Here is a 27635-nt window from a genome sequence, read left to right on the forward strand (position 1 = left end):
CCCGCCCACCCCCAGGCCCCGCCCACCCTCCAGGTAACGGCCCCGCCCTCCCCCAGGCCCCGCCCACCCGCCAGAAGTTGCTCTCGGCCGAGTTAACAAAAAAAATCGTTTTAATTTGTCGCTTTCTAATACGAAACGGGGAATCCGCGGCGGGGGGGGGGGGGGGGGGGGTTAATGCTCCTGGATGGCGCCCCCGGACGCCTGGGCCCCCGGACGCCTGGGCCCTTGTCAAGTCCCGGACGCCTGGGCCCCCGGACGCCTGGGCTCCGCAGCTGGAGGTCCGTGGAGGGGTCTGTCCTTGCGCCCCGGACGCCTGGGCCCCCGGACGCCTGGGCCCCGCGGCTGGAGGTCTCTGGAGGTGTCTGTCCTTGTGTCCCGGACACCTGGGCCCCGGACGCCTGGGCCCCGGACGCCTGGGCCCTGCGGCTGGAGGTCTCTGGAGGTGTCTGTCCTTGTGTCCCGGATGCCTGGGCCCCTCAGCTGGAGCTCTTTGGAGGGGTCTGTCCTTGCGCCCCGGACGCCTGGGCCCTTGTCAAGTCCCGGACGCCTGGGCCCCCGGACGCCTGGGCCCTGCAGATGGAGGTCTGTGGAGGGGTCTGTCCTTGTGTCCCGGATGCCTGGGCCCCTCAGCTGGAGCTCTTTGGAGGGGTCTGTCCTTGTGTCCCGGACGCCTGGGCCCCCGGACGCCTGGGCCCCACGGCTGGAGGTCCGTGGAGGTGTCTGTCCTTGCGCCCCGGACACCTGGGCCCTTGTCAAGTCCCGGACGCCTGGGCCCCCGGACGCCTGGGCCCTGCAGATGGAGGTCTGTGGAGGGGTCTGTCCTTGTGTCCCGGACGCCTGGGCCCCCGGACGCCTGGGCCCCGCGGCTGGAGGTCTGTGGAGGGGTCTGTCCTTGTGTCCCGGACGCCTGGGCCCCCGGATGCCTGGGCCCCGCGGGTCACCTGCCGGCCGCCGCCTGGCCCCGACCGTCGCGGGGGCGGAGCCGGGGGGCGTCGGGGGCCCCGGGGGGCGGGCTGCCCCCGCCCTGCCGCGTCCGTGATTGGTCGTTCCGGGCGCCCCGCGGCGGCCCCTGATTGGCCGGCGGCCCCAGCCCCAGCGCGAGGATTGGCCGGTGGTAGGGGCCGGCCAGCAGCGGGGAGAGACGATTGGCCGCGGCCTCCTGGCCGGGCGACGCCATTGGGTAGAGGCTGCCGTGGTGGGCGGGGTCCAGCCGGGCGTCAGCCAATGGCAGGAGGAGGGCGGGGCCGCCGGCGCACCCTATTGGCTGCCCTGGGGTGGGCGGGGCTTCCTGCTTCACCATGGGGCGGGGCCCCGACGTCGACGCCCCATTGGCCGGGTCGGCGGCTTCCGGCTTCTGATTGGCCGCGGCGGCGCCGGGGGTCCGGGGGGGGCTGGGGGCCGCCGGGGGGGACCCGGGGGAGGCGCTGGCCCGGCCTGGGGGGAGGGGCGGGTTGGGGGGGGTGTCGAGACCCCCAACCCCCCCCCAGGGACCCCCTGAGACCCCCCAAAACCCCCAGGAACCCCCAGGGACCCTCAACCCCCCCCGAGACCCCTAGGGACCCCCCCAAAATCCCCTTGGGACCCCCTAAACCCCCTAGGACCCCCCCCAGGGACCCCCAAGGAACCCCCCTCAAGCCCCCCTGGGAACCCCCAGAGATCCTCAACCCCCCCCCCGAGACCCCCCCGAGACCCCCCATAACCCCCCAGGACCCCCTAGACCCCCCCCAGGGACCCCCCCCAGAACCCCTAGCCCCCCCAGAACCCCCCATAACCCCCCCAGGACCCTCTAGACCCCCCAGGACCCCTCCAGGGACCCCCCCATCACCCCCCAGACCCCCCCAAACCCCTAGGACCCCCCATAACCCCCCCAGACCCCCCCCACTCACCATTGGGGGTCCGGGGGGCCCCGGGGGGGCCGTCGGGGCTGGGGGGGGCCGGGGGGGGCCGGGTCGCCTTTCCCCGGAGGATGTCGATGACCTGGGGGGGGCACGGGACACGGTCACGGCCCTATACGGACCCCCCTATAGCCCCCCATACAGGCCCCCTCCCCATAGGACCCCACCATATAGACCTCCCCCATAGAGACCCCCCCCAATAGAGACAACCCCATAAGGACCCCACCATGTAGGACCCCCCCCTCCATAAGCACTCCCCAATAGGGACCCCCCCATATGGACCCTTCCCCATAGGAACCCCCTATATGGACCGCCCTATAGGGAACCCCCCCTTATGGACCCTCCATAGGGGATCCCCCCGTAAGACCCCCCCATATAGACCCCCTCCCCATAGGGGACCCCCCATATGAACCCCCCTATATGGACCCCCCATATGGGACCCTTCCATAGGGGACCCCCCCATATGGACCCCCCCAAATAGACCCTCCCCATAGGACCCCCCCCAAAATGCATCCTCTATAAGGACCCCCCATACAGACCCCTCCCCATAGGACCCCCCCATAGGGGACCCCTCATATGGACCCCCCCCATATAGACCCCCCCATAGGAAACCCCCTCTTATGGACCCTCCTTAGGAGGCCCCCCATAATGGATCCCCATATAGACCCCCTCCCCATAGGACCCCCCCTATAGGGGACCCCCCCATACAGACCCCTATATGGACTCCTCCATAGGGCACCCCCCCGTATGGACCCCCCCAAATAGACCCTCCCCATAGGACCCCCACCCAAAATGCATCCTCCATAAGGACCCCCCATACAGACCCCTCCCCATAGGACCCCCCCACAGAGGACCCCCCATATGGACCCCCCCATATGGACCCCTCCATATGGACCCCTCCATAGGGGACCCCCCCATATGGACCCCCCCATAGGACCCCCCTCAATATGCATCCTCCATAAGGACCCCCCCCATACAGACCCCTCCCCATAGGACCCCCCATAGGGGACCCCCCCCATAGGACCCCCTATAGGGGACGGGCCGGGGGCACCTGCCGGTTCTTGGCCACGGCCAGAGCGGTGTCGTTGTGGCAGTTCTTGAGGGCGCAGTCGGCCCCGCTGCGCACCAGGAGCCGGAGCAGCGGCAGCAGCCCCCGGCCGGCCGCCGCGTGCAGCGCCGTGCACCCCGCGTACGACTGCGCGTTCACGCTGGCGCCCCGCTGCCGAGGGGCCGCGGCGCCTCAGAACCCCGGAACCGCCCCGGGAACCCTCGAAACCGCCCCAAAACCGACCCGGGAACCCTCGAAACCGCCACGGAACCCCTCGAAACCGCCCTGGGAACCCTCGAAACCGCCCCAAAACCGACCCGGAAACCCTCGAAACCGCCACGGAACCCCTCGAAACCGCCACGGAACCCCCCGAAACCGCCCCGCCCCGCCTGCAGCGCCGTGCGCCCCGCGTACGACTGCGCGTTCACGCTGGCGCCCCACTGCCGAGGGGCCGCGGCGCCTCAGAACCCCGGAACCGCCCCGGAACCGCCCCGGGAACCCTCGAAACAGCCCCAAAACCGACCCGGGAACCCTCGAAACCGCCACGGAACCCCTCAAAACCGCCACAGAACCCCCCGAAACTGCCACGGAACCCCCCGAAACCGCCCTGGGAACCCTCGAAACCGCCCCGCCCCGCCTGCAGCGCCGTGCACCCCGCGTACGACTGCGCGTTCACGCTGGCGCCCCGCTGCCGAGGGGCCGCGGCGCCTCAGACCCCCAGAACCGCCCCGAAACTGCCCCGGGAACCCTCAAAACAGCCCCAAAACCGACCCGGGAACCCTCAAAACCGCCACGGAACCCCTCAAAACCGCCACAGAACCCCCCGAAACTGCCACGGAACCCCCCGAAACCGCCCTGGGAACCCTCGAAACCGCCCCGCCCCGCCTGCAGGGCCATGCGCCCCGCGTACGACTGCTCCTTCATGCTGGCGCCCCGCTGCCGAGGGGCCGCGGCGCCTCAGAACCCCGGAACCGCCCCGGAAACCCTCGAAACCGCCCCGAATCCAACCCGGGAACCCTCGAAACCGCCACGGAACCCCCCGAAACCGCCACGGAACCCCCCGAAACCGCCCCGCCCCGCCTGCAGCGCCGTGCACCCCGCGTACGACTGCGCGTTCACGCTGGCGCCCCGCTGCCGAGGGGCCGCGGTGCCTCAGACCCCCGAAACTGCCCCGGGAACCCTCGAAACCACCCCAAAACCGACCCGGGAACCCTCGAAACCGCCACGGAACCCCTCAAAACTGCCACGGAACCCCCCGAAACTGCCACGGAACCCCCCGAAACCGCCACGGAACCCCCCGAAACCGCCCCGCCCCGCCTGCAGCGCCGTGCGCCCCGCATACGACTGCACCTTCATGCTGGCGCCCCGCTGCCGAGGGGCCGCGGCACCTCAGACCCCCGGAACCGCCCCGAAACTGCCCCGGGAACCCTCAAAACAGCCCCAAAACCGACCTGGGAACCCTCGAAACCGCCATGGAACCCCTCAAAACCGCCACAGAACCCCCCGAAACTGCCACGGAACCCCCCGAAACCGCCCCGCCCCGCCTGCAGGGCCGTGCACCCCGCGTACGACTGCGCGTTCACGCTGGCGCCCCGCTGCCGAGGGGCCGCGGTGCCTCAGACCCCCGGAACCGCCCCGGAACCGCCCCGGGAACCCTCGAAACCGCCATGGAACCCCTCCAAACCGCCCTGGGAACCCTCGAAACCGCCCCGGAACCCCCCGAAACCGCCCCGCCCGGCCTGCAGCGCCGTGCGCCCCGCGTACGCCGGCCCGTTCACGCTGGCGCCCCGCTGCCAGGAGCGGCGCTGCGCCGGAGCACCTCAGAACTGCCCAATTCGCCCCCAAAACCGGCCCCGAAGCGCCCCGAAGCGCGGCGGCACCTGGATGAGCAGCTGGGCCATGTCGAGGCTGTCGCGCTCCACGGCGTGCAGCAGCGGCGAGCGGCCGCTCTTGATGTCCTGGGGGGCCCAGCCGGGGGGTCAGCGCCCCCCCCCATGGCACCCCCATTGTGCCCGTTGCACCCCCTCTTTCCCCCGCTGCAGCCCCCCACACCCCCCATTGCAGCCCATTATCCTCCCATTGCACCCCCCATTGCACTCCCATTCCCCCCCCGCAGCCCCCCATTGCCCCCCACTGCAGCCCCCCTCACCCCCCCATTGCACTCCATTATCCTCCCATTGCACCCCCCATTGCCCCCCACTCCAGCCCCATTGCACCCCCACTGCAGCCCCCATCACCCCCCATCGCACCCCATTATCCTCCCATTGCACCCCCCATTGCCCCCCACTCCAACCCCATTGCCCCCCACTGCAGCCCCCATCACCCCCCATTGCACCCCATTATCCTCCCATTGCACCCCCCATTGCCCCCCACTCCAGCCCCATTGCACCCCCACTGCAGCCCCCCTCACCCCCCCATCGCACCCCCCATTATCCTCCCATTGCACCCCCCATTGCCCCCCACTGCAACCCCCATCACCCCCCCATTGCACCCCCCATTGCCCCCCACTGCAGCCCCATTGCCCCCCACTGCAGCCCCCGTCACCCCCCCATTGCACCCCATTATCCTCCCATTGCACCCCCCATCACCCCCCCTTGCACCCCCACTGCAGCCCCCCCATTGCACCCCCATTGCCCCCCACTGCAGCCCCCCATTGCACCCCATTGTGCCTCCGTTACCCCCCACTGCAGCCCCCCATCACCCGCTCATTGCATCCCCATTGCACCCCCCCAGCAGCACCCCCCAGCACCCCCCAGCGCCCCCCATCGCCCCCCGGCCCCGCTCACCACCGCGTCCACGTCGGCCCCGGCCTCCAGCAGCAGCTGCGCCGGCTCCCGCGCCCCCGCGCCCACCGCCACGTGCAGCGGCGTCAGCCCTGGGGGGGCACCGGGCACCCCATTGCACCCCCTGCACCCCCCCGCACCCCCAAAACAGCCCCCTGCAAGCAGCTCTGCGCCCCACTCCCATGCGCTCCTGCTCCCCGCTCCTCTGCCCCCCCCGTTTGCACGCAGCCCCCGTTGCCCTGAACCCCAACTGCATGCCCCCCCGCGCCCCTGCTCCCCTGCACCCCAATTCCCATGCACCCCTGCTCCCCTCGTTCCCCTGCACCCCCTCCCCTGCTCCCCAGTTGCATGCACCCCCTGCACCCCAATACCCTGCACCTCCTGCCCCCCAGCAGCACGCACCCGTTGCACCCGCAGCACCCCAGTGGCACGCACCCCTTGCACCCTAGTTGCATGCACCCCTGCGCCCCTTGCCCCCTAGCAGCACGCACCCCTTGCCCCCCAGTTGCACGCACCCACAGCACCCCAGCAGCACGCACCCGCTGCACCCGCAGCACCCCAGCGGCACGCACCCACAGCACCCCAGTTGCATGCACCCACTGCTCCCCTGCCCCCCAGCAGCACGCACCCGCTGCACCCACAGCACCCCAGTTGCACGCACCCCAATGGCACGCACCCCTTGCACCCCAGTTGCACGCACCCGCTGCACCCGCAGCACCCCAGCGGCACGCACCCACAGCACCCCAGTTGCATGCACCCACTGCTCCCCTGCCCCCCAGCAGCACGCACCTGCTGCACCCACAGCACCTCAGCGGCCTGCACCCCTTGCACCCCAGTTGCACGCACCCACAGCACCCCAGCGGCACGCACCCCTTGCCCCCCAGTGGCCTGCACCCCTTGCCCCCCAGTTGCACGCACCCCTTGCCCCCCAGTGGCCTGCACCCCTTGCCCCCCAGTTGCACGCACCCCTTGCCCCCCAGCAGCACGCACCCGCTGCACCCACTGCACCCCAGTGGCCTGCACCCCTTGCCCCCCAGCGGCACGCACCCACTGCACCCCAGCAGCACGCACCCACTGCACCCGCAGCACCCCAGCAGCACGCACCCCTGCACCCCAGTTGCACGCACCTCTTGCACCCCAGTTGCATGCACCCACTGCACCCCTTGCCCCCCAGTTGCATGCACCCACTGCACCCCTGCACCCCAGCAGCACGCACCCGCTGCACCCACAGCACCCCAGTTGCACGCCCCCGCTGCCCCCCAGCAGCACGCACCCGCTGCACCCACAGCACCCCAGCGGCACGCACCCCTTGCTCCCCAGCGGCACGCACCCCTTGCCCCCCAGTTGCATGCACCCACTGCTCCCCTGCCCCCCAGTTGCACGCACCCCTTGCACCCCAGTTGCACGCACCCACTGCTCCCCTGCACCCCAGCAGCACGCACCCGCTGCACCGGCAGCACCCCAGTTGCATGCACCCCTTGCACCCCTTGCCCCCCAGCGGCACGCACCCGCTGCACCCCAGTTGCACGCCCCCGCTGCCCCCCAGCAGCACGCCCCCGCAGCACCCGCAGCACCCCAGTTGCATGCACCCGCTGCACCCCTTGCCCCCCCAGCGGCCTGCACCGCTGCCGCCCGCGGCGGGCGCTCACGCACCGTCGTAGTTGCGGGCCTCGAGGTCCGGGGGGGCGCCGGGGGCGGCGAGCAGCTCGCGCAGGCAGCGGGCGCTGCGGTGCTCGCAGGCCAGGTGGGCGGCCGTGCGGCCGTGGCGGTCGGGGGCGCCGGGCGAAGCGCCGTGGGCCACCAGCAGCTGCACCAGCGCCGGCTGCGTCGTGATCACCGCCAGGTGCAGCGGCGTCTGCGCCCGCCGGCACCCCGTCACCGCCGCCCGCCCGCCCGCCCGCCGCGGGGCGCGCGGGGCGCGGGGGGCGCGGGGGGCATAGGGTGCATGGGGTGCACAGGGGGCACAGGGGACTCAGGGTGCACGGGGGGCGCGGGGGGCACACGGGGTGCATGGGGTGCACGGGGTGCACGGGGGACTCAGGGTGCATGGGGGACACAGGGGGCACAGGGGACTCAGGGTGCACGGGGGGCGCGTGGTGCACGGGGGGCATAGGGTGCACGGGGGGCACGGGGTGCACGGGGGACTCAGGGTGCACGGGGGGCGCGGGGTGCACGGGGGGCACGAGCTGCACAGGGGGCGCACGGGGTGCATGGGGGGCACGGGGGGCACAGGGGACTCAGGGTGCATGGGGGGCACGCGGTGCACGGGGGGCATGGGGGGCGCGGGGGGCACAAGCTGCATGGGGGGCGCGGGGGGCACGGGGGGTGCAGGGGGCACGGGGGGCGCAGGGGGCACGGGGGGCGCACGGGGGGTGCATAGGGTGAATGGGGGTGCATAGGGGGCACAGGGTGCATGGGGGACTCAGGGTGCACGGGGTGCATGGGGGGCACAGGGGGCACGGGGGGACTCAGGGTGCAGAGGGGGGTGTGGGGTGCGTGGGGACGCGGGGTGCACGGGGGGCACGGGGTGCATGGGGGGCACGGGGTGCACACGGGGTGTGGGGGACATGGGGGGCATGGGGAGTATGGGGGGCACGGGGGGCACGGGGGACAGGGGGCCATGGGGGGTGCGGGGTGCATGCGGGACGTGGGGGGTGCAGGGCGCACGGGGTGCATGGGGGGCACGGGGGGGCAGAGAGGGGGCAGAGAGGGGGCAGGGGGCGCGGGGGGGGTGCATGAGCACCCGGGCGCTCGCCCGAGCCCACCGGCCGGCGCGGAGCCCCCGAGCCCGGGGGGGGCTGCTGGGGGGGCGTGCAAGGCCGTGCACACGCGTGTGCGGGGGGGGGACACGTGCAAGGCCGTGCACACGCGTGTGCGGGGGGGGGGGACACGTGCAAGGCGGTGCACACGCATGTGCGGGGGGGGGGACACGTGCAAGGGCCCCCCCCGCGCTCAGCACCCCCTGCACCCCCCTGGCCCCCCCCTGCACCCCCGGGCACCCTGCACCCCCGTGCACCCCTGGGCCCCCTGCACCCCTGGGCACCCTGCACCCCCCTGCACCCCCCACACCCATTGCACCCTGTGTACCCTGCACCCTCTGCACCCCCGGGCACCCTGCACCCCCTGCACCCCCTTGAACCCTGCACCCTGCACCCGTGGGCACCCTGCACCCCCCACACCCATTGCACCCCCTGCACCCCCTTGAACCCTGCACCCCCGGGCACCCTGCACTCAGCAGCCCCCGGGCACCCTGCACCCCCTGCACCCCTGGGCACCCTGCACCCCCCTGCACCCCCTTGAACCCTGCACCCTGCACCCGTGGGCACCCTGCACCCCCCTGCACCCCCCACACCCATTGCACCCCCTGCACCCCCGTGCACCCCTGGGCCCCCTGCACCCCTGGGCACCCTGCACCCCCCTGCACCCCCCACACCCATTGCACCCCCTGCACCCCCGTGCACCCTGCACCCCCGGGCACCCTGCACCCCCTGCACCCCCTTGAACCCTGCACCTTGCACCCCCGGGCACCCTGCACCCCTGGACACCCTGCACCCTGCACCCCTTGCACCTTGCACCCCCTGCACCCCCTGCACCCCCGGGCACCCCTTGAACCCTGCACCCTGCACCCCCGGGCACCCCCTGCACCCTGCACCCCCGGGTACCCTGCACCCCTGGGCACCCTGCACCCCCCCTGCAGCCCCTTGAACCCTGCACCCTGCACCCCCGGGCACCCCCTGCACCCCCCCTGCACCTCCCCGGGCACCCCTTGCACCCAAGGGCACCCTGCACCCCTGGGCACCCTGCACCCCCCCTGCACCCCCTGCACCCCCTTGAACCCTGCAGCCTGCACCCCTGGGCACCCTGCACCCCCTGCACCCCCCCTGCACCCCCTTGCACCCTGCAGCCCCTTGAACCCTGCACCCTGCACCCCCGGGCACCCCCTGCACCCCCCCTGCACCCCCCCGGGCACCCCTTGCACCCAAGGGCACCCTGCACCCCTGGGCACCCTGCACCCCCTTGAACCCTGCACCCTGCACCCCCGGGCACCCCCTGCACCCCCGGGCACCCTACACCCCCTGCACCCCCCCTGCACCCCCCCGGGCACCCCTTGCACCCCCGGGCACCCTGCACCCCTGGGCACCCTGCCCCCCCTGCACCCATTGAACCCCGTGCACCCTGCCCCCCCACCCCCCCACCCCCCCGGCCCCCCCGGCCCCCCGCACCTGGCGCAGGCGGTTGTAGACGTCGAGGGGCCGCCGGCCCTGCAGGAAGAGCCCGACCAGGCGGCGGGCGGCGGCCACGTTCCCCTGGGCCACGGCGATGTGCAGCGCCCTGGGGGGGCACCGGGGGGGCATGGGGGGGGGGCACGGGGGGGCACGGGGGGGACACGGGGGGGGGGCATGGGGGGGGCATGGGGGGGGACGGGGGGGCACGGGGGGGACACGGGGGGGACACGGGGGGGACACGGGGGGGGGCACAGGGACCCGGGGGACACCCGGGGGCACGGGGGGGGACCCGGGAGGACACGGGAGGACACGGGGGGGGCACAGGGACCCGGGGGACACCCGGGACTGGGGGGGGCGGGGGAGCCCCGCGGAGGCACCTGGCCCCGCCCCCCTCGCGGCCACGCCCCCCTCTCGCGGCCCCGCCCCCCGCCCCGGCGGGAGGGGGGAGGAGAGGGAGGAAGTCGCCCCTCCCCCGCCGCTTCCAGTAAAGGGGCGGGGCCGGCAGCGGTGACGTCAAGCGACGTCAGCGGCGGGGGCGGGGCCGGGCGGAGGGGTGGGGGGGGGGAGGGAACCCGGCCGGAGTTGGGGATTCCCCTGGCGGGGGGGTGGGGGGGGGATGGGGGTCCTTTAGGGGGGAGGGGGGGGTCCACGGGGGGGTCCATGGGGGGGAAATGGGGGTCCTATAGGGGGAATGGGGGGGGTCCACGGGGGGTCCCATGGGGGGGGTCCATGGGGGGGAAATGGGGGTCCTATAGGGGGGATGGGGGGGTCCATGGGGGGTCCCATGGGGGGGGTCCATGGGGGGGAAATGGGGGTCCTATAGGGGGGATGGGGGGGTCCATGGGGGGTCCCATGGGGGGGTCCATGGGGGGGAAATGGGGGTCCTATAGGGGGGATGGGGGGGTCCACGGGGGGGTCCTATGGGGGGGGTCCATGGGGGGGAAATGGGGGTCCTATAGGGGGGATGGGGGGGTCCATGGGGGGTCCCATGGGGGGGGTCCACGGGGGGGGAAATGGGGGTCCTATAGGGGGGATGGGGGGTCCATGGGGGGGTCCCACGGGGGGGATGGGGGTCCAATAGGGGGGATGGGGGGGTCCATGGGGGGGACCCACATGGGGAGAATGGGGGGTCACATAGGGAGGATGGGGGGGTCCCATGGGGGAGTCTCATGGGGGGAAATGGGGGGGGTCCCACGGGTGGGGGGTCCCATAGAGGGGATCTGGGGGGGTCCCCACGGGGGGTCCCACTGTTGGGGGGGTCCCATTGGGGGTCCCATGGGGGGGAATGGGGGGTTCCCACGGGTGGGGGGGCTGCAGGGGGGTCCCAGGGGTGGGGGGATCCCATAGAGGGGATCCAGGGGGGGGCCCACGGGTGGGGGGGGTCCCACGGGGGGAGTCCCGCAGGTGGGGGGGGTCCCATAGAGGGGGGTGGGGCGTTCCCACGGGTGGGGGGGCTGCAGGGGGGTCCCGGGGGGGTCCCACGGGTGGGGGGTCCCATAGAGGGGATCCAGGGGGGTCCCCACAGGGGGGTCCCATAGGCGGTATGGGGGGTTCCCACGGGTGGGGGGCTGCAGGGGGGGGTCCCACAGGCGTTCCCATTGGTGGGGGGTCCCCAGGGGGGGTCCCACGGGTGGGTGGTCCCCACGGGGGGGGACTCACGTGTCGCCGTCCTCGTCCTGCCCGGTGGCGGCGGCGATGTCGGCAGCCAGCTGCGTCCCGGGGGGGCCGAGCAGGGCCGGGGGGGGCGCGGGGGGGAAGGCGAGCGCCGCCGCGGGGGGGCCCGGCCCCACCAGCCCTGCGGGGCCGCCGTCAGCCCGAGGGGCCCAGGCGTCCGGGGGGCCCCGGCGTCCCACCCCCCCAGGGGCCCAGGTGTCCGGGGGGCCCAGGTGTCCGGGGGGCCCCGGCATCCCACCCCCCGAGGGGCCCAGGCGTCCGGGGGGGGCCCCCAGGGTCCCACCCACTGAGGGGCCCAGGCGTCCGGGGGGCCCCGGCGTCCCACCCACCGAGGGGCCCAGGCGTCTGGGGGGCCCCGGCGTCCCGGCTCCGCTCCCCCCAACCCGAGGGGCCCAGGCGTCCGGGGGGGGCCCCCAGGGTCCCACCCACCGAGGGGCCCAGGCGTCCGGGGGGCCCCGGCGTCCCGGCTCCGCTCCCCCCAACCCGAGGGGCCCAGGCGTCCGGGGGTCCCAGCGTCCCGGCTCCGCTCCCCCCAACCCGAGGGGCCCAGGCATCTGGGGGGCCCAGGCGTCCGGGGGGCCCCGGCACCCCTTCCCCCCTTTCCCGCCCCAGGGGCCCAGGCGTCCTGGCACCCCTCCGTTGGCCTCAAAGGACCCCGGCGTCCGGGCCGCCCCTGCTGTCCCCGAGGGGCCCAGGCGTCCGGGCCAGGCTGGGGGGGGGAGGAGGGGGCAGCTCCCCCCACCCCGTTGAGCAATCGCGCTGCCGCCCCTTCCCGGACGCCTGGGTCCCTCCCCAGGGGCTGTGGGGGGGGGGTGCACGGGGGGGTCCCGGGGATGCAAGGGGGGGTGCACGGGGGGGTCCCCAAGGTGCAGGGGCTTTCGGAGGGTGCATGGAGGGGGGGTCCCGGGGGGGGTCCCGGGGTGCACGGGGGGGGTCCCGGGGCTGCAAGGGGGGGTGCACGGGGGGGTCCCCAAGGTGCAGGGGCTTTCAGAGGGTGCATGGAGGGGGGGTCCCGGGGGGGGTCCCAGGGTGCACGGGGGGGTGCACGGGGGGGTCCCCAAGGTGCAGGGGCTTTCGGAGGGTGCATGGAGGGGGGGGCTCGGGGGGGGTCCCAGGGTGCATGGGGGGGTCCCGGGGCTGCAAGGGGGGGTGCATGGGGTTTGGGGGGCTGCATGGAGGGGGGGTCCCGGGGGGGGTCCCAAGGGTGCCCGGGGGGGGGAGGAGGGGGGGTCCCGGTCTCACCTGGGTAGTAGGCGGCGGGCAGGGGGGGGAAGGCGAGAGCCAGGCAGGGGGGGCCGAGGGCGGCGGGGGGGGCGCGGGCCGGGCCGGGGGCGCCGCTGTCGCCGCGGGGGGCTTTGCCCGGGGGGGGGCCCGGTGCCCCCCCCCCGCCGCCCCCGGCCGCCGCCGCCGCCGCCGCTTCGCGCATCGCCGAGCGCCGCTTCCGCAGCGGCAGCGACGCCTCGGGCTGCCGGGGGGGGGCCGGGGGGGCCGGGGGGGCCGGGGGGGCCGGGGGGGGCCCCGCCGCCGCCGCCCGCCACGTCCGCAGGTCCACGGGCAGCTCGTCCGCCATCCCCGCCGCCTCGGACGCCGGGGCCCCTCGGACGCCGGGGCCCCTTCGGACGCCGCCGGACGCCGGGGCCCCTCGGACGCCTTCGGACGCTGGGAACCGTCGGACGCCGGGGCCCCTCGGACGCCGGGGCCCCTTCGGACGCCGCCGGACGCCGGGGCCCCTCGGACGCCTGGGCCCCTTCGGACGCTGGGAACCGTCGGCCGCCGGGGCCCCTCTCGGCCGCTAGCAGCCCTCGGACGCCGGGGCCCCCCGGGACGCCGGGGTCCCCGCCGAGGCGCCGGCCCTCGGACGCCGGGGTCCCTCCCGGCTGCAGGCGCCGCGCATCCGGTAGCCGCCGCCGCCGGGACGCCTGGGCCCCCCCCGGACGCCTGGGTCCCTCCGCGCTGAGGCGGCGGCGGCGGCGGCCGGAGCCGGAGCCGCGCTCGGAGGAAGCGCCCGGGACTTCCCCGGCTGCAGCCCGGGGACTTTCGGAGCCGCCTCCCGCGGGGGGGCCCCGGGGCCGCCCCCGCCCCGACCCGACCCGCCCCCGGCTCCCCGGCCCCGCCGCGGGGAGGGGGGATCCCCGGCCGCCCCGCCCCGCCCCGCCCACAGGGGACCCAGGCGTCCGGGCAGGGGGGGCCCAGGCGTCCCGGAGCTGCCCCCCCCCGGAAGGGCCCAGGCGTCCCGGAGCCCCCAAAGGACCCAGGCGTCCCGGAGCTGCCCCCCCCAAGACCTCCGACGGGGCCCAGGCGTCCTGGAGCTGCCCCCCCCCCGAAGGACGCAGGCGTCCCAGAGCTGCCCCCCCCAAGACCTCCGACGGGGCCCAGGCGTCCTGGAGCTGCCCCCCCCCCGGAAGGGCCCAGGCGTCCCAGAGCTGCCCCCCCCAAGACCTCCGACGGGGCCCAAGCGTCCTGGAGCTGCCCCCCCCCCGAAGGACCCAGGCGTCCCGGAGCTGCCCCCCCCCGAAGGACCCAGGCGTCCTGGAGCCCCCAAAGGACCCAGGCGTCCCGGAGCTGCCCCCCCCAAGACCTCCGACGGGGCCCAGGCGTCCTGGAGCTGCCCCCCCCCCGAAGGACGCAGGCGTCCCAGAGCTGCCCCCCCCAAGACCTCCGACGGGGCCCAGGCGTCCTGGAGCTGCCCCCCCCCGGAAGGGCCCAGGCGTCCCAGAGCTGCCCCCCCCAAGACCTCCGACGGGGCCCAAGCGTCCTGGAGCTGCCCCCCCCCCGAAGGACCCAGGCGTCCCGGAGCTGCCCCCCCCCGAAGGACCCAGGCGTCCTGGAGCCCCCAAAGGACCCAGGCGTCCCGGAGCTGCCCCCCCCCCAAGGCCTCCAACGGGGCCCAGGCGTCCCGGAGCTTCCCCCCCCCCGAAGGACGCAGGCGTCCCGGAGCTGCCCCCCCCAAGACCTCCGACGGGGCCCAGGCGTCCTGGAGCTGCCCCCCCCCCGAAGGACCCAGGCGTCCTGGAGCTGCCCCCCGCCCCCCAGAAGGGCCCAGGCGTCCTGGAGCCCCCAAAGGACCCAGGCGTCCTGGAGCTGCCCCCCCCCCCAAGGCCTCCGACGGGGCCCAGGCGTCCCGGAGCTTCCCTCCCCCCCCGAAGGGCCCAGGCGTCCCGGAGCTGCCCCCCCCCAAGGCCTCCGACGGGGCCCAGGCGTCCTGGAGCTGCCCCCCCCCACACCTCTGAGGGGGCCCAGGCATCCCAGAGCCCCCGAAGGACCCAGGCGTCCCGGAGCTGCCCCCCCCCCGAGAAGGGCCCAGGCGTCCCAGAGCCCCCAAAGGACCCAGGCGTCCCAGAGCTGCCCCCCCCGAAGGACCCAGGCGTCCTGGAGCTTCCCTCCCCCCCCCGAAGGGCCCAGGCGTCCCGGAGCCCCCAAAGGACCCAGGCGTCCTGGAGCTGCCCCCCCCAAGACCTCCAAGGGGGCCCAGGCATCCTGCACCACCCCCCCCCCGAGGGACCCAGGCGTCCCGGACCCCCCCCCCCCAAGCCCCGGGGAGGACCCAGGCGTCCGGGGAGGGGGCAGGGGAAGGTCCCTGGCACGGGGCCGCCGGGACCTTCGCCCTCCGCCCGGGGGGGGGATTTCCAGGGCGGATAAAGCATGCAGGGCCCCGGGCGGCGCGGGGCCTCGCACACGCGTGTGCCGGGCGGCGCCGGGCTCCCGCTTACCGGCAACGGCGCCCGGAAAGTCCCGGCGGGGGGGGGGGGGCGCCTTCCTCGTGCCCCTCGCCGGGGCGAGCGCCCCCCGCCCCGGGCACACGCGTGTCGGCGCGCACACGCCGCAGCCGGTTGCACCCCGGGCGGGGAGGGCGCGCGCGGCCCCCCCCGCCCCCCCCCCCCGCGGCCGCCCCGCACGGACACGCGTGCACACGCCTGCTTGCACGAGCCCTCGTGCGCCCCGGGGGCGCCCGGACGCCTGGGTCCATTGGGGGGGGGGGTGCCTGGACGCCTGGGTCCCTGGGGACATCTAGATGCCTGGGCCCCCGGACGCCTGGGTCCGTGGGGGGGTGCCCGGACACCTGGGTCCCTGGGGACACCTGCCTGGGTGCCCGGACGCCTGGGTCCCTGGGGACGTCTGGACACCTAGGTGCCCGGACGCCTGGGTCCCTGGGGACATCTAGATGCCTGGGCCCCCGGACGCCTGGGTCCGTGGGGGGGCGCCCGGACGCCTGGGTCCATTGGGGGGGGGGCGCCCGGACGCCTGGGTCCCTAGGGACACCTGCTTGGGTGCCCAGACGCCTGGGTCCCTGGGGACATCTGGACACCTAGGTGCCCGGACGCCTGGGTCCCTGGGGGGGTGCCCGGACGCCTGGGTCCCTGGGGAACAGCCGGACGCCTGGGTCCCTGCTGGCTCAGCGGCGGCGCCCGTGACTCAGGGCCCGACGGGTTCGGCAACTCTGGGGCGCGCCTCGCTGCCGCCCCCGCGGGGCGGGGGACCCAGGCATCCGGGCCTCCTCGCATGGCGGCTGCCGCGACGGGTCCCAGGCGTCCGGGCGCGGGGTCCCCGCCGGCGGAGGGGCCGGAGCCCCCCGGCACGACCCCCCCCGGCGCCGGCAGCACCCCCGAGCCCACGGCGGCGCCGGCGCCCCGCGGGGCCCCCCCGTTCCTGGCCTGGGTGGTGGCCGGGGCCCTGGTCGGGGTGCTGCTGGCCGGGGCCCTGGGAGCCGCCCTGGTGCACCGGCGCGTCCGGCCCCGTCCGCGCCGCCGCCCGGGGTAAGGCCGCCCGGACGCCTGGGCCCCCCCCTCCCCGAACACCTGGGTCCCTCCCTGCCCGGGGTGCCTGGGCCCTCTCCCTCCCGGACGCCTGGGCCCCCTCCCACCTCGGACTCCTGGGCCCCCTCCATCCCAGACACCTGGGCCCCCTGTCCTGGAGACCTGGATCCCCCCCGCCCCGGACTCCTGGGCCCCGTCCATCCCGGACACCTGGGTCCTCTGCCCCGGACACCTGGGCCCCCCCGCCCCAAAACCTGGGTCCCCCCCTGCCCCGGATGCCTGGGCCCCCTGTCCTGGAGACCTGGATCCCCCCCCGCCCCGGACTCCTGGGCCCCCTCCATCCCGGATGCCTGGGCCCCCTGTCCTGGAGATCTGGATCCCCCCCCGCCCCGCCCCGGACTCCTGGGCCCCATCCATCCTGGACACCTGGGCCCCCTATCCTGGAGATCTGGATCCCCCCCCTCCCCAAAACCTGGGTCCCTCCCTGCCCCGGATGCCTGGGCCCCCTGTCCTGGAGACCTGGATCCCCCCCACCCCGGACTCCTGGGCCCCGTCCATCCTGGATGCCTGGGCCCCCTGTCCTGGAGACCTGGATCCCCCCCCGCCCCGGACACCTGGGCCCTGTCCATCCCAGACGCCTGGGCCCCCTGTCCTGGAGATCTGGATCCTCCCTCCCCAACTCCTGGGTCCCTCCCTGCCCCGGACACCTGGGCCCCCCCTCTCCAAAACCTGGGTCCCTCCCTGCCCCGGATGCCTGGGCCCCCTGTCCTGGAGACGTGGATCCCCCCGTCCCGGACGCCTGGGCCCCCCGAGCCCCTCCAGGCTCCCCCTGAATCTTTGCAGGGAAACGGGGACTCGGGAGCCGAGAGCGAAGAAACCGGCAGCCTCCCGCGAGGGTGAGTGCTGCACCCGGACGCCGGGGCCCCCCGGACGCCGGGGCCCCCCGGGGCTCGGGCCGGGCCCGGACGCCGGGGCCCCCCGGGGCTCGGGCCGGGCCCGGACGCCGGGGCCCCCCGGACGCCGGGGCCCATCTCTGTGTCCCCCCAGATGACGAGGAGCCGATCTGCGAGGTGGCCGAGTCGCCCCTGGAGTCGCCGCTGACCCCGGCGCCCCTGCCCCCCGCGACCTCTGACCCCGCGCCCCGACCCCGGCGCCCCCTGACCTCTGACCCCGCGCCCCGGCACCCCCTGCCCCCCGCGACCCCTGACCCCGCGCCCCGGCCCTGGCACCCCCTGACCCCTGACCCTTCACCCCAGCCCCCCTAACCCTGCCCCCCCGTGACCCCTGACCCCGGGGGATCCCGACATTAAACTGCCGCCGCTGCCGCCGCCTCTCGTCTTCCTTCGCCCGGACGCCTGGGCCCCTTCGGGGCGGCGGGGGGGGGAGGATCGGCCCCGGACACCTGGGTCCTCCCATGGGGCAGCCCCCGGGGGGGGGAGGCCAGGCGTCCGGGGGGGGGGACCGGGCCCTCGTGCGACGTCCCCCCTGCACCGCTTCCCCGTCTCCCGCAGCCGAGGGGCCCCGGCGTCCGGGAGGGGCCCCGGCGTCCGGGCGGGGAAGGATCCGGGTGCTTCTTCCAGCCCCCCCGCCCCAAGGGCGATTCCCCCCTCCCCGGACACCTGGGCCCGTGGTGCCGGGTTGGGGCAGCCCCCCCCGGCAGGGATCCCCCGGGGGGCCCAGGCGTCCGGGTCTGCCGCCGCCGGGGCGGCGAACGTGTCACGAGCGCGCGCGTCGCCAGCGCCTGCGAGAGCCGCTTCTCCTCCGGCACCTGCTTTATTCCAGCGGCCGGACCGGCGCGCCGCCACCCCGGCGGGGCCCAGGCGTCCGGGCGGGCGGGGGGGCGCCGGGCCCCCCCTCACCTCCGCTTCACCTCGGAGTAGACGGTGCCGCCGTCGCGGGGGGGGCTGCGGGCGGCCGCCCCCGGCGCCCTGAACGCCAGCGTCGAGTACTTGATCTCCTCCTCCTCCTCCGGCGCGGCAGCCGGCCCCAGGGGCCCCGGCGTCCGGGCCTCCAGCTGCATGGCGACAGGGACGGGGACCCAGGCGTCCAGGCCCCCACTCGGATGAGGATGGGGACAAGGGACCCCGGCGTCCGGGCCCGAGGGACCCAGGCGTCCGGGCCCCCGCTCGGATGGGGACAAGGGACCCAGGCGTCCGGGCCCGAGGGACCCAGGCGTCTGGGCCCCCGCTCGGATGAGGACAAGGGACCCCGGCGTCCGGGCCCGAGGGACCCAGGCGTCCGGGCCCCCGCTCGGATGGGGACAAGGGACCCCGGCGTCCAGGCCCGAGGGACCCAGGTGTCCGGGCCCCCGCTCGGATGGGGACAAGGGACCCAGGCGTCCGGGCCTCCCGCCCCCCAGGGCTGGCTGACCCAGGGGTTCAGGCTCCCCCCACCGGCCCCGGGCAGGGGGCCCAGGCGTCCGGGCGCGTGGCCCCTTACCGTGCCGGGGGAGCCGTCGGCGCTCGGGAGCCCTGCGGGAGGCGGCGGGGGGGGGTCAGGGGCGCCCGGCGGGGGGGGGGGCCACACTGGGGTCCGGAGGGACCCCCGCAACCGTCCCGCCGGGTCCCCGGACTCACCGCGGGGGGGGCCGGCGGCCTCGGCCCCGTTGGGGGCGGCGGGCGGGGGGCGGGCGGGGGTCCCCGGCCCCCCCCGGCGCCGGCCGCGGCCCCTCGTCCGGCGCCACAGCAGGAACCCGGCGGCCGCCAGCAGCCCCAGGCCGAGCAGGGAGCCCAGGACGGCGCCGGCGACGGCCCCGGGGCTCAGACCTGCGCGGGGGAGGCGGCGTCAGCGGGGGCCGGGGCCGGGGGACCGGCCACCGGGGACGTCCCGGGGCCGGGGACCGGGCAGGGGGACATCGTGGGGCCGGAGCTCAAGGACCGGGGACGTCCCATGGCCGGACCCCATGACTGGGGACGTCCCATGGCCAAGACCCTGGTGACCGGGGACGTCCCGCGGCTGGAGGTCGAGGACCAGGGACGTCCCATGGCCGGACCCCATGACTGGGGACGTCCCATGGCCAAGACCCTGGTGACCGGGGACGTCCCGTGGCTGGAGGTCGAGGACCAGGGACGTCCCGCGGACGGGGACCGGGCAGGAGGACATCGTGGGGCTGGAGCTCAAGGACCGGGGACGTCCCATGGCCGGACCCCATGACTGGGGACGTCCCATGGCCAAGACCCTGGTGACCGGGGACGTCCCGCGGCTGGAGGTCGAGGACCAGGGACGTCCCATGGCCGGACCCCATGACTGGGGACGTCCCATGGCCAAGACCCTGGTGACCGGGGACGTCCCGCGGCTGGAGGTCGAGGACCAGGGACGTCCCGCGGACGGGGACCGGGCAGGGGGACATCGTGGGGCTGGAGCTCGGTGACCGGGGACGTCCCGCGGCCGGAGGTCGAGGACCAGGGACGTCCCGCGGACGGGGACCGGGCATGGGGACATCGTGGGGCTGGAGCTCGAGGACCGGGGACGTCCCGTGGCTGGAGGTCGAGGACCAGGGACGTCCCGCGGATGGGGACCAGGCATGGGGACATCATGGGGCTGGAGCTCGGTGACCGGGGACGTCCCGTGGCTGGAGGTCGAGGACCAGGGACGTCCCGGGGACGGGAACCGGGCAGGGGGACATCGTGGGGCCGGAGCTCGGTGACCGGGGACGTCCCGTGGCCGGAGGTCGAGGACCAGGGACGTCCCATGGACAGGGACCGGGCAGGGGGACATCGTGGGGCCGGAGCTCAAGGACCGGGGACGTCCCATGGCCGGAGGTTGAGGACCACGGATGTCCCATGGCCAGACCCTGGTGACCAGGGACGTCCCATGGCCGGAGCTCGGTGACCGGGGACGTCCCGCGGCTGGAGCTTAAGGACCGCGGATGTCCAGTGGCTGCAGCTCAAGGACCAGGGACGTCCCATGGCTGGAGCTCGAGGACCAGGGACGTCCCATGGCTGGAGCTCTGTGACCGGGGACGTCCCAGGGACGGGGACCGGGCATGGGGACATCGTGGGGCTGGAGCTTGAGGACCGTGGATGTCCCATGGCCAGACCCTGGTGACCAGAGATGTCCTGTGGTGGGAGCTCAAGGACCAGGGACGTCCCATGGCTGGAGCTCGGTGACCGGGGACGTCCCGGGGACAGGGACCAGGGATGGGGACTGGGGACATCCCATGGCCAGAGGTTGAGGACCAGGGACGTCCCGCAGCCGGAGCTCGGTGACTGGGGACGTCCTGTGGATGGAGCTTGAGGACCAGGGACGTCCCATGGACGGGGCTCGAGGACCGTGGATGTCCCATGGCCGGACCCCGGTGACCGGGGACGTCCCACAGCCGGAGCTCGAGGACCAGGGACGTCCCACGGCCGGAGCTTGGTGACCGGGGAGGTCCCACGGCTGGAGCTCAAGGATCAGGGATGTCCCACGGCCAGACCCTGGAGACTGGGGACGTCCCGCAGCTGGAGCTCGAGGACCAGGGACGTCCCACAGCCGGAGCCTGGTGACTGGTGACGTGCCACGGCCGGAGCTTGAGGACCAGGGACGTCCCACGGCCGGAGCTTGGTGACCGGGGAGGTCCCACGGCTGGAGCTCAAGGATCAGGGATGTCCCATGGCCGGAGCCTGGTGACTGGGGACGTCCCGCGGCTGGAGCTCGAGGACCGTGGATGTCCCGTGGCTGGAGCTCGAGGACCAGGGACGTCCCACGGCCGGAGCTTGGTGACTGGGGAGGTCCCACGGCTGGAGCTCAAGGACCAGGGATGTCCCATAGCCAGACCCTGGTGACTGGGGAGGTCCCACAGCCGGAGCTCGAGGACCAGGGACGTCCCACGGCCGGAGCCTGGTGACTGGGAACGTGCCACGGCCGGAGCTCGAGGACGAGGGACGTCCCGTGGACGGGGCTCAAGGACCGCGGATGTCCCACGGCTGGACCCCGGTGACTGGGGACGTCCTGCAGCCGGAGCTCGAGGACCAGAGACGTCCCGGGGACGGGGACCGGGGACGGGGACATCGTGGGGCCGGAGCTCGAAGACCGGGGACATCCCATGGCCAGACCCTGGTGACCGGGGACATCCCACAGACAGGGACCGGTGTCCGGGGACATTCCACGGCCAGACCCTGGTGACCAGGGACGTCCCGCGGCCAGAGCTCAGTGAGCGGGGACGTCCTGTGGATGGAGGTCGAGGACCGGGGACGTCCCGCGGCCGGACCCCCGCGACCGGGGACGTCCCATGGCTGGAGCTCAAGGACCAGGGACGTCCCACGGCTGGAGCTCAAGGACCAAGGATGTTCTGTGGCCCGATCCTGGTGACCAGGAACATCCCATGGCCGGACCCCCACGACCGGGGACGTCCCGTGGCTGGAGCTCAAGGACCAGGGACGTCCCGCGGCTGGAGCTCAAGGACCAAGGATGTTCTGTGGCCCGACCCTGGTGACCAGGAACATCCCATGGCCGGACCCCCACGACCGGGGACGTCCCGTGGCTGGAGCTCAAGGACCAGGGACGTCCCGCGGCTGGACCCCCGCAACCGGGGACGTCCCGTGGCTGGAGCTCAAGGACCAGGGACGTCCCGCGGCTGGACCCCCGCGACCAGGGACGTCCCGCGGCCGGACCCCCACGACCGGGGACGTCCCGCAGCCAGAGCTCAAGGACCAGGGACGTCCCGCGGCTGGACCCCCGCGACCAGGGACGTCCCACGGCCAGACCCCCACGACCGGGGACGTCCCGCAGCCAGAGCTCAAGGACCAGGGACGTCCCGCGGCCGGACCCCCGCGACCGGGGACGTCCCGCGGCCGGAGCTCAAGGACCAGGGACGTCCCGCGGCCGGACCCCGAGGACCAGGGACGTCCCGCGGCCGGACCCCGAGGACCGGGGACGTCCCACAGCTGGAGCTCAAGGACCAGGGACGTCCCGCGGCCGGACCCCCGCGACCGGGGACGTCCCGCAGCCGGAGCTCAAGGACCAGGGACGTCCCACGGCTGGACCCCGAGGACCAGGGACGTCCCGCAGCCGGACCCCGAGGACCGGGGACGTCCCGCCGCCGGAGCTCAAGGACCAGGGACGTCCCGCGGCCGGACCCCGAGGACCAGGGACGTCCCGCCACCGGACCCCCGCGACCGGGGACGTCCCGCGGCCGGAGCTCGAGGACCAGGGACGTCCCGCGGCCGGACCCCCGCGACCAGGGACGTCCCGCGGCCGGACCCCCACGACCAGGGACGTCCCGCGGCCGGACCCCCGCGACCAGGGACGTCCCGCGGCCGGAGCTCGAGGACCAGGGACGTCCCGCGGCCGGACCCCCACGACCGCGGGCGCGGGCAGGCCCCGGGGAGCCGCCGTCCCGGCGCGCGCGGCCGCCCCGACTCACCGCCCGCCGGCAGCTGCAGGAGGACGGTGGCGGCGGCGGCGCGGCCCAGCGCGGGGTTGGTGGCCACGCAGCGGTACTCGCCGGCCTGCGACGCCTCCTCGAAGACGAAGGCCAGGCGGCTCTGGTGGCCCACGGTGGCGTTGCCGAAGTCCCAGCGGTAGCGCGGCGGCGGGACGGCGGCGGCGGCGCAGGCCAGCTCCACCCGGGAGCCCAGCGGCGCCCGCACGGGGCTCGGCGGGGAGACGGCGGCGGCGGCGGGCCCGTCTGCGGGGACAGGGGCGAGCGGCGCGGGAGGGACGGGCCGCGGGGACGGGGACGCCGCGGGGGGACGGGACGCGGCGACGCGCTGTAGGGACGCGGCACGGGGACACGGCAGAGGGACGCGGCAGGGGGACGTGGTGCAGGGATGCGGCAGGGGGACGTGACACGGGGACGCGGCACGGGGACGCCGTGGAGGGACGTGGGAGGGGGACGTGGTGCAGGGATGCGGCAGGGGGACGTGACACGGGGACGCGGCACGGGGACGCCGTGGAGGGACGTGGGAGGGGGACGTGGTGCAGGGAGATGTGACGGGGACGCAGTGCAGGGACATGGCAGGGGGACGTGACACAGCGACGTGGTGCAGGGATGTGACACGGGGACGTGGTGCAGGGACGCAGCAGGGGGACGCGGTGCAGGGACGCGGTGCAGGGACGCGGCAGGGGGATGTGGCACGGGGACATGGCAGGGGGACGTGGTGCAGGGACGCGGCAGGGGGACGCGGTGCAGGGACGTGGTGCAGGGGGACATGGCAGGGGGACGTGGTGCAGGGACGTGGCAGGGGGATGTGACACGGGGACATGGCAGGGGGACGTGGCAGGGAGAAGTGACGGGGACGCGGTGCAGGGACGTGGCAGGGGGACGTGACACAGCGACGTGGTGCAGGGATGTGACACGGGGACGTGGTGCAGGGACGCGGCAGGGGGACGCGGTGCAGGGACGTGGCAGGGGGACGCGGTGCAGGGACATGGCAGGAGGATGTGACACAGCGATGTGGTGCAGGGATGCAGCACGGTGACGCGGCACGGGGACGTGGTGCAGGGACGTGGTGCAGGGATGTGACACGGGGACGTGGTGCAGGGACGCGGCAGGGGGAGGTGACACAGCGACGTGGTGCAGGGATGTGACACGGGGACGTGGTGCAGGGACGCGGCAGGGGGACGCGGTGCAGGGACATGGTGCAGGGGGACATGGCAGGGGGACGCGGTGCAGGGACGTGGTGCAGGGGGACATGGCAGGGGGACGCGGTGCAGGGACATGGCAGGAGGATGTGACACAGCGATGTGGTGCAGGGATGCAGCGCGGTGACGCGGCACGGGGACGTGGTGCAGGGACGTGGTGCAGGGACGTGGCAGGGGGACGTGGTGCAGGGACGTGGCAGGGGGACGCGGTGCAGGGACGTGGTGCAGGGATGTGACACGGGGACGTGGTGCAGGGACATGGTGCAGGGACGCGGCACGGGGACGCGGTGCAGGGACGTGGTGCAGGGACGCGGCAGGGGGATGCGGCACGGGGACATGGCAGGGGGACGCGGTGCAGGGACGTGGTGCAGGGACGTGGCAGGGGGACGCGGTGCAGGGACGTGGTGCAAGGACGCAGCACGGGGACGTGGTGCAGGGACGTGGCAGGAGGATGCGGCACGGGGACGTGGTGCAGGGGGATGTGACACGGGGACGTGGTGCAGGGACGCGGCAGGGGGACGTGGTGCAGTGATGTGGTGCAGGGACGCAGCACGGGGACGTGACACAGGAACGTGGTGCAGGGACGGGGACGTGGTGCAGGGATGCGGCAGGGGGATGTGACGTGGGAACGTGGTGCAGGGACGCGGCACGGGGACGTGGTGCAGGGATGTGGCAGGAGGATGCGGCACGGGGACATGGCAGGGGGACGCGGTGCAGGGACGTGGTGCAGGGACGTGGCACGGGGACGTGACACAGGAACGTGGTGCAGGGACGTGACAGAGGAACGTGGTGCAGGGACGCGGCACGGTGACGGCGGCGCGGGGGCACTCACAGAGGACGGTGACGTTGGCCGGCTCGCTGCGGTTGCGGCTGACGGGGTTGCCGACCTCGCAGGCGTAGGCGCCGGCGTCGGTCCGGGAGGCCGCGGTCACCGTCAGCGTGCGGTTGTCCCCCGCCAGCGTCAGGCGGCCGCCGGCCGCCAGCGCCGCCCCGTCGCGCAGCCACAGCAGCGTCTCGGCGCCGGCCGGCCGGTCGCAGGCCAGGGCGAAGGTGTCGTTCTCGGGCGCCGTCACCGCCGCCGGCGTCACCCGGGGCCGGGGCAGCGGGGCTGCGGCGGGGCGGGTGTCACGGAGCGCAGGGGGCAACAGGCGGCAGCAGGAAGCACAGCCGAGCGGCTCGGGCGCCGCCGTTAATGATTCACCCGGCGCTGTTACAAGCGGCGGCGGGCGGGGGGGGAACAGGCGAAGGGGCCGAGGATCGGGCGCCCGTCCCCGCCCGCCCTTTGCTCCGGGAACAGGACGCCGCCCCGGTTTTCGGGGTCGGCCGGCGCCCGAAAAACGATAACCCTCCCCGGGGGAAGCGGGGTTGGCGCGTGCGAGCGCCGCGATTTCGGCGAGGGTGCCGGCGGCCGGGCAGCGCCGGAGGCAGCGTCTCGGGGTCGGCGGAAGGGGGGTACTCACCGTAGACGGTGAGGTTGGCGCCGGCGGTGACCAGGTCGGGCAGGCGGAGGTGCACGGTGTAGGCGCCGGAGTCGGCGGTCCGCAGCGCTCGCAGGTGCATGGAGCAATCGGGCCCGCTGCTCTCGCGGCCGGTGAAGGCGGCTCCGTCGGTCTGCGCCGGGTCGCCGGCGAAGTAGGTGAAAATCTCGCGCTGGGGGTCGGGCTCGGCCCCCCGGTACCACGTGCACAGGCGGAAGGCGGCCGGCGCCGGCTCCAGGGCGAAGGTGACGTTGCCGCCGGCCGCGGCCGGGTCGGGCCGCCGGAGGACGACCAGCCGGCCCGGCGCCGGCCGCAGGCAGCAGCAGCCCAGCAGGGCGGCTGCGGAGACGGAGCGCTCGAGGGCCCGCAACCGGACCGGGAACCGGACCGGGAACCGGACCGGGAACCGGACCTGGAACCGGACCTGGAACCGGACCCCGGAACCGGACCCCGGAACTGGACCCTGAAACTGGACCCCGGAACTGGACCCCGAAACTGGACCCCGGAACCGGACCCCGAAACCGGACCCCGAAACCGGACCCCGAAACTGGACCCCGGAACCGGCCCTGGAACCGGACCCCGGAACCGGCCCCCGGAACCGGCCCTGGAACCGGACCCCGAAACTGGACCCCAAAACCGGACCCCGGAACTGGACCCTGGAACCAGACCCCGGAACTGGACCCCGGAACCGGCCCCCGAAACTGGACCCCGGAACCGGACCCCGGAACCGGCCCCCGGAACTGGACCCCGAAACCGGCCCCCGGAACTGGACCCCGAAACTGGACCCCAAAACCGGACCCCGGAACTGGACCCCAAAACCGGACCCCGGAACCGGCCCCCAGAACCGGACCCCGAAACTGGACCCTGAAACTGGACCCCGAAACTGGACCCCGAAACTGGACCCTGGAACTGGACCCCGAAACTGGACCCTGGAACTGGACCCCGGAACTGGACCCCGGAACTGGACCCCGGAACCGGACCCCGAAACCGGACCTGGAACCGGCCCCCGGAACCGGACCCCGAAACCGGACCCCGAAACCGGACCCTGGAACTGGACCCCGGAACTGGACCCCAAAACTGGACCCCGGAACTGGACCCCGGAACTGGACCCCGAAACTGGACCCTGGAACCGGACCCCGGAACCAGCCCCCGAAACAGGACCCTGAAACTGGACCCCGGAACCGGCCCTGAAACTGGACCCCGAAACTGGACCCTGGAACCGGACCCCGAAACCGGCCCCCGGAACTGGACCCCGAAACTGGACCCTGAAACCGGCCCCTGAAACCAGATCCTGGAACTAGACCCTGAAACTGGACCCCAAAACCAGACCCCAAAACTGGACCCTGAAACCAGCCCCGGAACCGGCCCTGAAACCAGACCCCGAAACCAGACCCCAAAAACGGCCCCCGGAACCAGCCCCCAAAACTGGATCCCGAAACCAGACCCCAAAACCAGACCCCAAAACCAGACCCCAAAACTGGATCCCGGAACCAGACCCCGAAACCGGCCCCAAAACCGGCCCTTGAAACCGACCCTGAAACTGGCCCTGGAACCGGCCTCCAAAACCGGCCCCCCAGAACCGGCCCCCGGAACCGGCCCCCGAAACTGGACCCCAAAACTGGACCCCGGAACCGGCCCCCCGGCCCCGTCCCGCTCGCTCTCACCCGCCAACGCCAGCGCCGCGCTCCGCCGGCACCCCATGGGCGCCCGGACGCCTGGGCCCGCTCCCGCGGCCCACGCAGGTGCCAGCTGCCCCGGCGGGAGGGCGAAGGGCTCCCCCCCCCCCCCCCAAAGCGCCGTGGTCCCTCCCGCTGTGGGGCCGGGCTTCCCCACGGCCAGCCCCACGGCGGGGGGGGGGGGGGCGTTCGCCACCGCCCGGCCAGCCGCACGCCTGGGCCCCCCCCCTCCCGGCTCCGATTTGGGGCTAAAAACGAGCGGAACGGGCAAAGGAGCTGCCCCGAGGGAGCAGCCGGGAGGCTGCGGGGATGGTTTTCGTGGGGGGGGGGGTCGGGGGCGGGTTTGGGGGGGTCTCAGGGCCGGTTTTGGGGGTCGGGGAGGGTTTGGGGGGGGTTCAGGGGTCATTTTGGGGGCTCAGGGCTGATTTGTGGGGTCTCAGGGCCGGATTTCGATGGGGGTCAGCATCAGCTTTGGGGGCTTCAGGGCTGGTTTTGGGGGGTCTCAGGGCCGGTTTGGGGGTCTCAGGGTGGTTTT

The 27635-nt window shown here is 75.0% G+C and overlaps 2 protein-coding genes across 3 annotated transcripts; both read right to left on the reverse strand.

Annotated features, from left to right (window-relative positions):
• Nucleotides 1-649: 649 nt before the first annotated feature.
• BCL3 (BCL3 transcription coactivator) lies at nucleotides 650-13196 on the reverse strand. The gene is made up of 9 exons (XM_068924243.1): nucleotides 12869-13196; nucleotides 11612-11747; nucleotides 9950-10058; nucleotides 7380-7581; nucleotides 5730-5818; nucleotides 4824-4901; nucleotides 2947-3114; nucleotides 1887-1977; nucleotides 650-1434 (listed from the first exon to the last, which is right to left on the reverse strand). The coding sequence occupies exons 1-9, from the start codon at nucleotides 13194-13196 to the stop codon at nucleotides 938-940; spliced, it is 1698 nt and encodes a 565-aa protein (XP_068780344.1). The 3' UTR covers nucleotides 650-937.
• A 4946-nt stretch (nucleotides 13197-18142) lies between these two features.
• LOC138064010 (carcinoembryonic antigen-related cell adhesion molecule 6-like) lies at nucleotides 18143-27201 on the reverse strand. 2 transcript variants are annotated; one of them, XM_068924289.1, is made up of 7 exons: nucleotides 27089-27201; nucleotides 25407-25763; nucleotides 24779-25054; nucleotides 22727-22990; nucleotides 18957-19145; nucleotides 18820-18851; nucleotides 18143-18394 (listed from the first exon to the last, which is right to left on the reverse strand). In XM_068924289.1, the coding sequence occupies exons 1-7, from the start codon at nucleotides 27123-27125 to the stop codon at nucleotides 18236-18238; spliced, it is 1314 nt and encodes a 437-aa protein (XP_068780390.1). In that variant the 5' UTR covers nucleotides 27126-27201; the 3' UTR covers nucleotides 18143-18235. The 2 variants fall into 2 exon arrangements, with proteins under 2 accessions (XP_068780390.1, XP_068780391.1); XM_068924290.1 differs by lacking the exon at nucleotides 18957-19145 and having other exon boundaries at nucleotides 27089-27200.
• Between the last annotated feature and the right edge of the window lie 434 nt (nucleotides 27202-27635).

This window comes from Struthio camelus, chromosome 39, assembly GCF_040807025.1.
Source record: "Struthio camelus isolate bStrCam1 chromosome 39, bStrCam1.hap1, whole genome shotgun sequence".
Classification (NCBI taxonomy): domain Eukaryota; kingdom Metazoa; phylum Chordata; class Aves; order Struthioniformes; family Struthionidae; genus Struthio; species Struthio camelus.

Bases quoted from the DNA above. Each gene is read 5' to 3' on its own strand.
- BCL3 (XM_068924243.1), bottom strand. From the start codon at position 13,196: ATGGCGGACGAGCTGCCCGTGGACCTGCGGACGTGGCGGGCGGCGGCG. The intron at 10,059-11,611 runs GTGAGTCCCCCC...GTGCCCCCCCAG, and splicing joins CAGGACGAGGACGGCGACAC to GGCGCTGCACATCGCCGTGG. The intron at 7,582-9,949 runs GTGCGGGGGGCC...CGGCGGGCGCAG, and splicing joins TCTACAACCGCCTGCGCCAG to ACGCCGCTGCACCTGGCGGT.
- LOC138064010 (XM_068924289.1), bottom strand. From the start codon at position 27,125: ATGGGGTGCCGGCGGAGCGCGGCGCTGGCGTTGGCGG. The intron at 25,764-27,088 runs GTGAGAGCGAGC...CCGTCTCCGCAG, and splicing joins CGCGGCGCTGGCGTTGGCGG to CCGCCCTGCTGGGCTGCTGC. The intron at 25,055-25,406 runs GTGAGTACCCCC...GCCCCGCCGCAG, and splicing joins CGCCAACCTCACCGTCTACG to CCCCGCTGCCCCGGCCCCGG.